The 12,772-nt window shown below is 37.4% G+C and overlaps 1 protein-coding gene across 1 annotated transcript in view; it reads left to right on the top strand.

Annotated features, from left to right (window-relative positions):
* Nucleotides 1-12,772, top strand: part of LOC144761597 (protein unc-93 homolog A-like) — a 643,799-nt gene that overhangs the window by 438,181 nt on the left and 192,846 nt on the right. Inside the window, exon 3 of the mRNA XM_078646898.1 lies at nt 8,765-8,946. Coding sequence (XP_078503024.1) covers nt 8,765-8,946 — 182 coding nt within the window. The remainder of the gene's footprint in view (nt 1-8,764; nt 8,947-12,772) is intronic.

The raw sequence follows: 12,772 nt of genomic DNA, 5'->3' as shown, positions 1-12,772 counted from the left end.
TTTATTTTGATTATTGTATGTTTTCTTGTTATTTTTGTCTTTTGTTTACATTTCATTTACTTGTTCATTTCATTTTTCACATTTAAAAAACATTTATATATAATACAAAATGTTCAAACTAAGGCAAAGAATGGATTATTTACAACTAAAGACATACAAAGACAATAAGTGAAAACAGAAAAATTACATATCCACAATTTCAAAAAACAGATAAACCCAGTGATATACGAGATATTCAGTCGTTGGAATAATTGATGAAGGCAATGCGGTTGAATAGAACTACGCGCGTTTCGGCCCAAGGCCTTCGTCAGGTGACCGTCATTCGTACATTTTATATAAAATAGAAAAAGTGATATAACCTAAACAAACAAAACAAAGACAGAAAAAATATATCAACAACTCATACATACACATTAATTTCAATTATTTACAATACAAATTCAGTTTCTGTATTCGAGGGTCTATAACATTTATAGTACAGATGCATATATATATATATAGTGTTAACATCTTAGTGCAACCACTCAAATTAATTTAAAGCCAGACCATCTAGTTATTTACTTTATACCTGCTAGGTTACATTATGGGTGATCATTTATCAATATTGGCTAAACTCAATATACTTATATAAAAGCATTGTCACTTATAGCATATACATTTTTATTGCACTCCTAACTATGATAGTTTTTCTGAAGGGTTCCCAGACCAACAGCTCCATACTATAGAATGGTGCTTCAGAGAGAGAAGAGAATCTAGAAAACAAGATAGATGTGGATATAGAAAAAGTACCTATACACTCACCCTAAAGTTATCCTTACTAATAAAATAGGATTCACACATTTTACTTACATAATTGTCAAGGTGTCGAATCTATAAGCGAGAGACTTCGCTTCCTATGGCGACAGCTTTTATTTCGTTTTTATATCGAGTCTGATATGCTGAAAAGTAGACATGCGATCTTTATTAGATACTAATGTTTTACCATATACTATTTAAATACTCTCGTTACAGGCAGCCACCCCATTCCCTGGAACCACCTGACATCAATGTTACCTTCTGATCTACTTACCACTGCCAAAGCACGTTGGTCGTAGTCCAGCAACTGACCTCTCTGCATTCGACGCTGCACCTACAGAGGCCTCCATCCGACATTCAGCCAAAATCAGAAGCAGCCACGGTATTGTGTTTTTGCAGCGTTTTCCCCGTAGCACTGTTTCAGCAGCTCTCCCGCGGCTCCCGTTCAGCACCAGGGACAACCAGGACAACTTTGCACCCCGGCTCCACGGGCCGGGTAGAATTGAACTGACTATCGTGGCTTGGTCCTGGGACCCACATCACTGCTACCTCGCAAGGGTACAACGCGACTCGACCTACACTAATGGTTTTTCCCATTGACCGCAATGTTACATTTTCACTGTATTATTTTGCACGCTTTTATGTTGCTTTAAAAATATATAACTTTGGTTATATGTATGCTATTCTGTTTCTTCAAGTGTCTAAATTACAATAAAAATACACTCTATTTTTATAAATTGGTTTCAACGTTCTCACAAGTTGTCTCAATTACTTATTGGCCATTTTGGTACTTTGAAATGCTTCACATATGTTCCTCTAGTAAAGCCTGACTGCTCTTTGCCACACTACAGGGACTGAGCTAAAGATTTAATATTGTGAATCCAAGACCCATCTTTTGGGTATCAGGATAGTATTGCATGGTGAGGCCTAATCCCCACAACACATGATACTCCACTTTCCTACAGTTACCCCATGTGATTGACTGACAATGCAGGGACGGAGGCTTGCAAGGAACAGAAAACATATTTTTAACACAGTCCATGTCCATTGAATTGACTTTTGCTTGGTTTAGAAATAAAGTTTTCTTTTTGGGAAGACATTGGGGAGAGCAGGAAGGGGACTCTCAGACTACTACTTTTTCCTCTTAGGTAACCAGACAAGATTCTAAAAGGAAATGGGTCCCAGGGAGAACCAGTTCCTTTTTTCTTATCAGTTACCACCTCCTATAAGATGATGGTAACTTATTAATAGTTTTGAATCCCAATTGCAGTCGCAAACCATTGATACATACCATACTGATTCATAATTAGTAAGGAATACCCCTTTCACAGAGCTTCCTAGTTACGATTCAGTGTGAGCCGCAAATCTAATTTTGTGAGTCAGAAAGGTTTTTTTCACTCTCAAAATGGACTTAGTATATAGATAATGGCTCTTTTGCAGTCACAGAGAACGATTTTATGAATCACATGGTTTGTGACCACAAATGGGCTTTGTACATTGGACCGTAGATTTCATGCTTTTCCTTCAGGTATCTGTGCATAGTTAAAGTTCCAAAGGAGTAGAAGCTTCTGTTTCCCAGCTCAATACCTAGTCACAAAGTCTGCAAGTGGCCTTTCTTGTTTTCTATGTATTTCCTGGGCGCATTAGTCAATAATTCTAAAATGAGGGAATCTTTGGCAATTTGTCTCCTGCCTGTGAAGGTTCTCTTGTGCAAACTACACCTTTGCCTTCCTGTTCTAAATGTGCAGAAAAGTGTGATGGTTAAGCACTTTCTTTGTCCCAAGTGGTCAACAAGTCTTCCTACAACATAAAATTAATTACTACCTCTGTCTCCTGTTTTACACAAAACAATGGCAGTGTTTAAGAGTAGCAGGCTTTTTATCATACATGCATGTAGTATGTGCTTGTTTCTTTAAGAACAATAGTAGAACATTATACATGCAATGTGGAATTCATTACTGTGGAATTCTGTATATGTTATCACTGTTACTGTAGTTATATAGAATGTTAAGATTCAGTTGGTTGTGCAGTCAGCTACACTGAGCTGCTTGTACCTTTTATTCCTGCAACTTACTTATTCAATAAATTGGATATTCTACTCTACAAGACTACTTCGATTCCTTCAAGGATACTACAATTTTTGGCGACAGGATAGGATTGAATTTATTCAAGAAAAACGTTAGCATCGTTTTTTTCTCTGATGGACTATTTCCTGTGAGTACTTTATCCTTTTCCACTCGTTTTGAGGATCTAAGTTCTCACTGACTGTTAACTTGAAGAATCTGAGCTGACTGCTTTCTAATCGCTAAGCTGTGAAACTTCTATGAGCCTTTTTGTGTCATTTCTACCGTTTCCCGAAAACGACTGGCAGTTTGGATGCGAGAGTGAAACGCTTACTTTTAAAGCCTCCGCGTGTGTCTCTCGTGCAATGCCTCGCTCCGGACCCGCATTCCGCTCTACGCGTCTACTCAACGCGTCAACAACAAGCGGGATAGAGTTCTCCTTTACAAGCCAGGCAAGACGTCACCGCGCACGTCGGAAAGGACGACATCGTGCACAGGGTCACGCATAGCCGCCATTTTGGAGAAAAGAAAGATTCGGTTTCCATGACAACCGAACGAGTTGTTTTTACCGAGTGAACACCGGATCGTTTTTCTGGCCTGTTAAATCGATTAACTGAGTGTAAACAGCGGCGATTTCGAAAAGCACTTTCTAGAATTCCAGGAAAAAGGTTACTTGCAGCATCAAGTTCAAGATGTGGTATTTTTCTTTTCATATTTATTTTGGTTTCTTCATGATGTGGTGAACTGTTCCTTTTCAAACTGTTCTTTTAACATTTTCTTTACCCACATACATCAACAACGTTTTTGACTTTATAAAAACATGACGACTGAAACTTCCTCTTCAACATCCTCTTCAAGACCAAACACCTCTGGGGATAATAAAATGCCTATTCTTCAAATTAACTCTCCTAAAGAGTTTTTATCAGTTCCAGGTGAACCCATTGTATCGTGGTTAGACTGGAAAGAATACTTTTTGAATTATCTGGGCAACTTAGAGGATGTTAATGGTACATTTTCTCCAGAAAGGAAAAAGAGAATGCTGTTATATTCTCTAGGTCCTGAAGGTTTACGTATTTTTAATGATCTACATACACAAGAAAGAGCGGATGGAGACTTAGATGTTTTTAAGATCGCTTTGTTGAACCTTGATGATCATTTCTCGCCTTCAGTTTGCATTGGTGTTACCAGACATGCTTTCTTCCACAGAAAACAAGAGAAACATGAATCTGTTGAAGAATATGTTTCAGCTTTGAAAAAATGTGGCTGCCAAATGCAAATTCGCACAGTTACAGGAAGATCTGATCAGAGATCAGGTTGTCATGTATGCAAAAAACAAAACGTTACAGGATAAATTGTGGGTCGAGGGTGATAAATGTTTGAAATACATTATTGCTATGGTGAAAAGGCAGAGCTGTCTGAAAGATGTGCAAAGGTCACTCTTTCTCAAGAAAGTAAAGATCCTGAAGTGGTTGTCGGAAAAATTACTGAAAATAAAATAGGTTTCGAAAATAACAAAAATTTTAGTAAATATGAAAAGAAGAAAACGAATTTTCCTGACAAGAAAAGCAATGAGGGGCAGAAAAAGTTTAGCACTGTAATTTGTTATAGATGTGGCAGCTATTCTCATTCTGCTACATATGATAGATGTCCTGCCAAAGCTGCTAAATGTATTGAATGCGGTTTGATTGGTCATTTCTCTAGAGTGTGTAATCGTAAAACCAAGAAACCATCTAAAGGGAAAGTGGCGTATGTACAAGATTCTCCATCCTCTTCTTCAAGTGATACAGATTTGCAAGTGAATCTCGTTCAATTGAAAAGGGTTGTATTGAATATCAGTGATGATATTTCATCAAAACCTTTGTGTCACATTTCAGTGGGAGTAGTCATAATACAATTAGCAGCTGATTCCGGTTCGCCTTTTACATTTGTATCACAGCATGTTTGGAGAAATAAATTTATCAACCACATAGGAGAATGGTTAGAACCAAATGACATTGCTGCTGAAGGATATACTGGCAAAAGTATAGAAATGTTAGGGTATAGGACCTTGATTTTCCGCTTTAAAGAAAGACAGTGCACAGGTAAATTGTACATTTCCGAAGAAGGACCATCAGTTTTGGGATGGAAGGACCAGAAAATGTTAGACATAATTCTGAATCCCAATAGTAAGGAGCAAGTTTTAGTTTCCTGTGAGAGTGTAGACACAAAAAAGTGGGTCTTACAGGAGTTTCCTGAAGTATTTGAGAACCGCATGGGTAAATTGAATGGTTTCTCACACCAAATTCGTTTGAAGTAAGGAGCTGTTCCGAAAGTTCATAAGGCTAGGAACATCCCTTTCATTGTCAGAGATGAGGTCAAAATGGAGTTAGATAAAATGCTTGCTAACAAGGTTATTGAACCTATAGAAGCGGCTGAATGGGTTTCGCCTTTGGTCGTAGCCCGAAAATCCAACGGTAAGGCCCGTTTATGTGTGGACCTTAGGTATCTGAATGATAACATTTTAGTTGACCAATTTCCATTGCCCAGAATTGATGAAATGCTTGCCTTGACACGCGGTGCGAAATGGTTCTCAACATTGGACCTTTCGGCAGCTTATCATCAAGTTGTTCGGGACAAAAACAGCAGGAAATTCACTTCTTTTTGCACACCCTTTGGGTGTCATAGGTTTAGACGTATGCCTTTTGGATTGGCTTCGGCAGCGGCCGTTTTTCAGAGGATTATGTCTAACCTATTTGGCCATATCAAAGAAGTTGTCTTTTTTCAAGATGATATATTGATCATGGGAAAAGACAAAACACAGCATGATGAATTGTTGAGAGAAGTTTTATGTATTCTGCAAAGCAATGGGTTAGTAGCTGAAGGTACTAAATGTAAATTTTCAGAGAAGTCTGTCATTTATTTGGGCCATGAGATTGGGGGCGAAGGCATCAAACCTAAGAGTACCTTGGTGGAAGCTATTCTCAATGCCCCTGCTCCTAAATCAAAAGATGAATTACGGTCATTCTTAGGTCTGGCCGAGTTTTATGCGAAATTTGTTTGTAATTTTTCGCAGAAAACTTATGAAATGCGGTTGCTAATGAAAAACAAGGTTCCTTTTCTTTGGAATCAGGGGTGTCAAAAATCATTTGACAGCATCAAGAGTGCAATTGCAAATGCACCTGCATTACAGGGTTTTGATCCCAGTGCAGAAAATATTATCACTACTGATGCCAGTGGTACAGGTTTGGGAGGTGTTTTGTCTCAAATCTCAGAAAATGGAGGTGAAGTGGTCATCGCTTTCGCTTCCCGCTCTTTATCTCCTGCTGAAGCCAAGTATTCAGTTATAGAGCGAGAAACTTTAGCGTGTGTGTGGGCCATGGAGCACTTCAGAAAGTTCATATGGGGTAAGAAATTTCTGCTGAGATCAGACCACAAACCTTTGACAAAGTTACTTACCACGGAAGGTTTATCCAAAGCCTCTGCAAGAATTGCTAGAATGTCAATGAGAATTCAGGATTTTGTGTACGAAGTGCAATATGTACCTGGGGCTAAAAATGTCATCGCAGATTTCCTCAGTAGGCTTCCTTTACCTCTCCAAGATATCGATCCTGACCCTTGGAATGATATGTGCGTAGCGGCAATCTTTGCTGAAACTCCTGGTTTATCTAGAGAAAAATGGGAGGAAGAGAACTTGAAGGATGAACTGCTACAAACAGTGAAAGACAAAGTCACCCAAGGGTGGGGTAAAGAGTGCAAATTGGATCCTAAATTCAGACCTTTTTGGGAGGTCCGTGACGAGTTGAGTATCGATGGTGCATTCCTGTGCAGAGCAGGGAAAATTGTACCTCCGGTGGACATAAGAGACAATGTGATAGTTTTGGGTCATGAAGGCCATCAAGGTATTTATCGTACCAAGAGGAATATCAAAGTGTTGTACTGGTGGCCCAGAATCGACTTGGATATTGAAAGGCACGTTCGTGATTGTATTTTGTGTGAAAGTGCTGATAAGTCACAAAAGACTCTTAATCCACCAATGTCATCATTAGGTTGTCCTAATTTACCTTGGGAACATGTTGCCATGGAAATAATGGGTCCTGTTGTATGGCAGGATGTTATTTCCAAGTACATTTTGGTTCTTGTAGATTTATTTTCGAGGTGGATAGAAGTTGAGGTTGTCACTAGTGTTAATACACAAGTGGTCATCGAATTCTTAGATAAATGTCTTTTAAGGGAAGGGTTTCCTGTTTCAATTTTAACAGATAATGGTGTACAGTTTAAATCTGAACTCATGAAGAAATTTTTGTCTTACACAGGAATAGAACAGAGGTTTACAGCCTTGTACCACCCTAGAGGGAATTCTGTTGTGGAGAGAATGAACAGAGTTTTGAAAGGTTTGTTGCAATTGGCAAAGAAGGGTAATAAGAATTGGGATGATGAGCTTAACAAATTGATTTGGTCATATAGGGTCACAGTTCATGACACGGTTGGGGAGAGTCCGTTTGGATTGATCAGAGGTAGATTTCCCCCTTGTAGATTGAATCCTGGTTGGATTGGTAGAGGTGAGAAATATGAATGGGATCCTGAACAGGTTAAACAAGCCATCATTAAATCTCAGGATAGGAATACATCTTATTATGATACTAAACATGGTACCAAGGAAGTGAATATCAAAGTTGGACAGTACGTTAGAGTTAAATCTAGTAGAAAGACTGGGAAATTAGAACCTAAGTTTTCCAACCCGAGAATTGTCACCAAGGTTATGAAGAACACAGTTGAGTTAGATGATGGAACTATTCATCATTTGAATCGTATTGCTTTATCTGATAAGTCTGGGGTTTTAGAGGAGAATACATGTTATAACTATTGGTGGTTAGAAGTTTTACCGAATTTGGAAGAAAGGGGTGAGTCTGGAGTTGTTGTTGAAGATCAAAGACTAGATCTGGTCCCTCAAGAAAGTTTAGTTGATCCTCATTTGGTTTCTGATGATGGTTTGGTTGATTCATCTTTTGGTATTTTGGGAGAAGACAACCATGCTGTCCATGATTCTCATCGTATTAGATCTCAGGAACTTTTACCTAGAGAGGAATCTTCTGTTGGACAAAATATGGAGGAACCTAGTAGAGTATATGGTAACAAATCCACCAGGGATGGAAGACATGTAGTCACTCCTAAGAAGTTTCAGGATTTTATCCGTTCTTGATTTTGTTTCTTTGTATTTTCTTTTTTTATTTTATTATTTAGCTTTAAATGTATATTGATTAAGAAAGGGGGATGTGTAGTAAGTGCTTGTTTCTTTAAGAACAATAGTAGAACATTATACATGCAATGTGGAATTCATTACTGTGGAATTCTGTATATGTAATCACTGTTACTGTAGTTATATAGAATGTTAAGATTCAGTTGGTTGTGCAGTCAGCTACACTGAGCTGCTTGTACCTTTTATTCCTGCAACTTACGTATTCAATAAATTGGATATTCTACTCTACAAGACTACTTCGATTCCTTCAAGGATACTACAATGCACTTTGTTCAGGTGAAAGGATAAGTACATTTTCAAAAACTGAAAGCATTATTTTCCCTTTAAAATTCCAAGGACTCGTGACTGTTTATTAGCTCAGTTAATTATGATTATGCTTTCTAAACACAAATTTCAGCCTTGGCATCATCTGAAGCAAACATTGTGGGGAAGCTTATAATGCAATACTTCCTGAATGCTCTTCACTTCCTCTGCTACCAATTTGACACACTATGTACAAGAAAGAAAGATCCACTATGCTTTTCTCTGTTTCAAAACACCATTATCATTCATTGCTGTAGGTAGGCTTTGAATAGCTGGTGATAGACAGTGGCTTACCAAACTTTTTTCCAGATAATGTTGTTTAACTTTCTTTTTTATCCCACCAAAATGATGTTTGCTTTTTTTACAGAGCAGCCTGAATCCAATTAAGGGGATGGGTGTTGCCTCATTGAGTGTCATCTACGGCTCTCTCATCATTTCCTCAATGTTCCTGCCATCTATAATAATCAGGAAATTTGGTTGCAAGTGGACTCTGGTTGGATCCATGTGTTGCTATGTCACATACACATTGGCAAACTTCTACCCACAATGGTACTTAACATATTGAACATTTGTCATGTAGTAAAATACATAATCGGCGGTAGACCGCCATTAAAGTGCCATGATACACCATGCATTGAGGGATTTCAAGCCAATATCAATTAGAGAAAAGGTGAACAGCAAGTACCAGAATGCAATGCTGTTTACCGAAAAGCCACCTCTGGTGCCACACATGAGATATGGCTACTTGGTGACTAGGAGCCATATTGTTTGTTGGATAGTGAAACCTAGATAGTTCCTATCAAGTTCACCTTGAAATATGGGTCTTGGGCTCCTACTTTTAGTACATATTGGGTCTGCGAATGCTGTTTGGCAAATCTGTGCAGCGTTAGCAAAAGTAAAAGAAAGATGTTATGTCCCCACTGTTAGAATTAGAATTAGAAATAGATTTATTGAGCGCGGTTGCTGCCCAAGGGCGTCCAAGCGCTGTACATCTATTATTAATTCTCCCTATGTTGCTCAAGTTCATTAATCTGATCATTTGCTACATGTTGGTTTACTTTCAATTTTGTACTTCAGTGCCTTTGTCTTTTGGCCCTAAGCCTATAAAATCAATACATACAGCCTCATCTAGAACTTAGTGGCTGGTCCAACCTGTGCCAGGGCAACAGAGTAATTTACTCCATCGCCCTGATGGAGGTGTCAACTGTCAAATTTTGAAATGTCCGTCCGCCTGACAGATATTTCAAGCACTGATAGGAACCACCATCAAGGCAGTTGCTGCCAATGCATTGAAACTTTGCCGAATGGCTCCATCAAACATGACAGAGCCATACGGCAAAGATAGAATTATTTTATTTTCAAAACAAAAATTTCTAAAGCTGTATTTTCTCTTTAAAAAAAAACAGTGCCCCCCTTGCCATGGGAGCTTCCTCTCAAAGTGAGGGGACTATGAAAAACAGCTATATGTCTGCCCATCTAAATTACGTGAGTAGACATATATAGGCAAATCTCCAATGGCCCTTAATCCGTTGGGGTGTAGTAACAAGCACCCCCTGGGAAAAGTTTAGATACCTAGGGCAGGGCAATATACAATTGAGAGAAATATCCCTAGGCAACTCAGGGAGTCAAGACAAGTTAACAGACCATAGAATTCACATGTATGATATAGGACTCAGGGTACGTGCAAAATCATAAAAATAAATAATTTCTTTAATTCAAATTTCCTTTAAAAACATTATGAGACACAATTTATCCATCGATTGATTAAATATATGAGTTGATATTTCCAATATCAATGTTCAGAGACATATAGTGAAATCGACGGACATACATGTTCGATAAGACATAACAATATACAATGGATAGAGAGACAAAAATGCAACAAACAATATATAGATAGGTAATCTTGGGAGTAGCTATACAATTGACCAAACCGCCAACCTCTAACTGTAAGTGGAGTAAACAAGGGTGAGTAAGTGAGCCATTAGAAGAGACCATCACTGATAGCGTGGAGATGTTCATGCACAAATAAGAGGATAGTGTCTATTCTGGAGAAAGGACCGGAAAGGGGGGAAGTATTTGGGGGGTGCATGGTTTGGGGGCAGAGAAACTATTTACAATATGTTATCTTAAGCATGAAATATTCTTGCGTTTGTCATGATAAGTAGTTTGAGGTTACACACCTTAACCCTTTTTAAAACATGGTGGTGGAGACTAGCTAATTGTTTATGGTAAAACATTTATCAGATGGAGATTCATGTCTGGTCACCAAAGAAATAATATTATTGAGAATAGAAGGGGAGGGCACATCTGAACAGTTAGAACAGACTGGATAAGTATCTAATAATTAGGAAGTAGTCATTTATATGTGGAGCCATTTTTTATGGAACAGAAGATTATTTTACCAAGAGTTCAGGCGGTGCGTTGTCTATGCCCAAAAACTGATAATTATTCCAGTAAAGTCCGATGAATGTGCACTAAATAAGGTAATGATGAAAATGGGAGAAAGAAAAAGATTTAAAATGGGGAGAAGCCAAATTGCGTGTCTAAGGGCAAAGTGATATATGTATGAATACCTGAATAGTGAGTGATAAATGGAGCCTTGTACTTCTAATATGAGGTTTACATAAGAGGAAGACTTTCAGGACTTCGTCTCAGAAAGAGAATATGTTTGTAATACAGGGATGTGGGAACCGCACTATATTTCTAAAGTCAAGATGAAATTTGATACATCAAAACTAAATCCGTTGGGCCATCTGAGAAGTTTGGCCACGACGGACAAGGAGTGGTCTTGGCCATCGTCAAACCATGGTCGATTTGTATTAAAACCTTGCCGTTGGATCATAATGTTGAGGGGAGGGACCTCCGTCGAGAGTTAAATTTACCCCTTATTATTTTATTCTCTTTACCCTAAAAATACATAATGAGCTTCTGACAAACATAAGTATATTATCCTTATTAGTTATATTTAAAGTTATTAAGAAAAACTCTTGAAAGGATCACCATCTTGGCATGGCCCATGAATCTCGATCTTTGTTGGGTATTGTATATTTTTATCATGACTGCTAGTTACTTATTTCCCATTTGTTACATCTATTTGTAAAATGATGTAGATTGAAGTGCCCTTTCAAATATAAATAAATTAATGTATTCTGACTGGAGAATTGAAGTGCCATCACAAAAAAATATCCCTCAGAGTTTGTCTGTAATAAAATGTGAGGCATTAGTATATTTCAGATGCCATGTGTAATGCACAAATCATATAATCTTATCAATGGGCTGCCAACATTCAATTTAAATGTGAAAATAAATAAAAGAATAATTAAGAAATGATTATGGCCTAATGAGACACTCACAGGGAACTCTGGATATTCAATAACCTAAATAGTTAACAAATTGGTGGTAATGAAGTGGTACATTTTGGTATCAAATTTCATGTTGCTGCTATCTCTACTGTCACTTTTTTGGGTCAAGTTTCTTTTGAACCCCTCATGTGTGTTTGAAAAAGCTTTAAAATGTTTCTTTCATATAAATGAACTTTTAGATTACTTTTCTGTTTCACCTTTTTCAATAGACATTTTGAATTAGAAGTTTTTGAAACTCAGATAGAGCATTACAATGTAAAGTATTCATTTAAATAAAAATCAGTCATCACCAAAGGAGACATTATGTGCCAAAATTACAAAAACTTCAATTACATTTAAAAACATACATACCGAAGGTGATGGTAAAGCATGGCTGTACATTGAATTACAAAAGTAGAGACATTACAACAGATTTAATTCATATACAATAACTTAACATTTTGAAAATATTGCACCTCTATAGTAATACTTCACATACTCATAAATACCTTTGTGAATCATCCCCAAAATGAGCATGTAAGTTCAACCTAAACATAAAAATGTGTCTACGGATTCTGTTATGCATCTCTTTATTAAAATAACTTAAATCTTCTGCTCTCTGGTGCTTTATAATGTCCTCTAGGTTAAGCATATTTAATACTGGATCATGAACTGATGATAGGATTGAATACATTTAATACATAATAGTGGACATCTGGATTGATAAAACACCTACAATCTTCGAGAAACCTACGGTTAAAGGCCTCTTAATATGCTCATAAAACCTTATTAGGGATACATTTAATCTCAGGTGGTATATCCATAAAAGGTTTTAATAACTAATTACAAATATTATCTTGAGTTGTTATTTGTTATTCCAAAACTATTGAATTGGACATTTAAGCTCATTATATACAGTGGAATGCTATTTATAGTTATTCATAGTTTTCCATGATCATTCTGTTGAGATCATTTCTAATGAGAGAGACAGATGAAAATATATTGCTATGCCTCCATTTGCTGCTGAGGTG

This window comes from Lissotriton helveticus, chromosome 6 (genome assembly GCF_964261635.1).
Source record: "Lissotriton helveticus chromosome 6, aLisHel1.1, whole genome shotgun sequence".
Classification (NCBI taxonomy): domain Eukaryota; kingdom Metazoa; phylum Chordata; class Amphibia; order Caudata; family Salamandridae; genus Lissotriton; species Lissotriton helveticus.
This window is presented reverse-complemented; position numbering and strand designations above follow the sequence as displayed.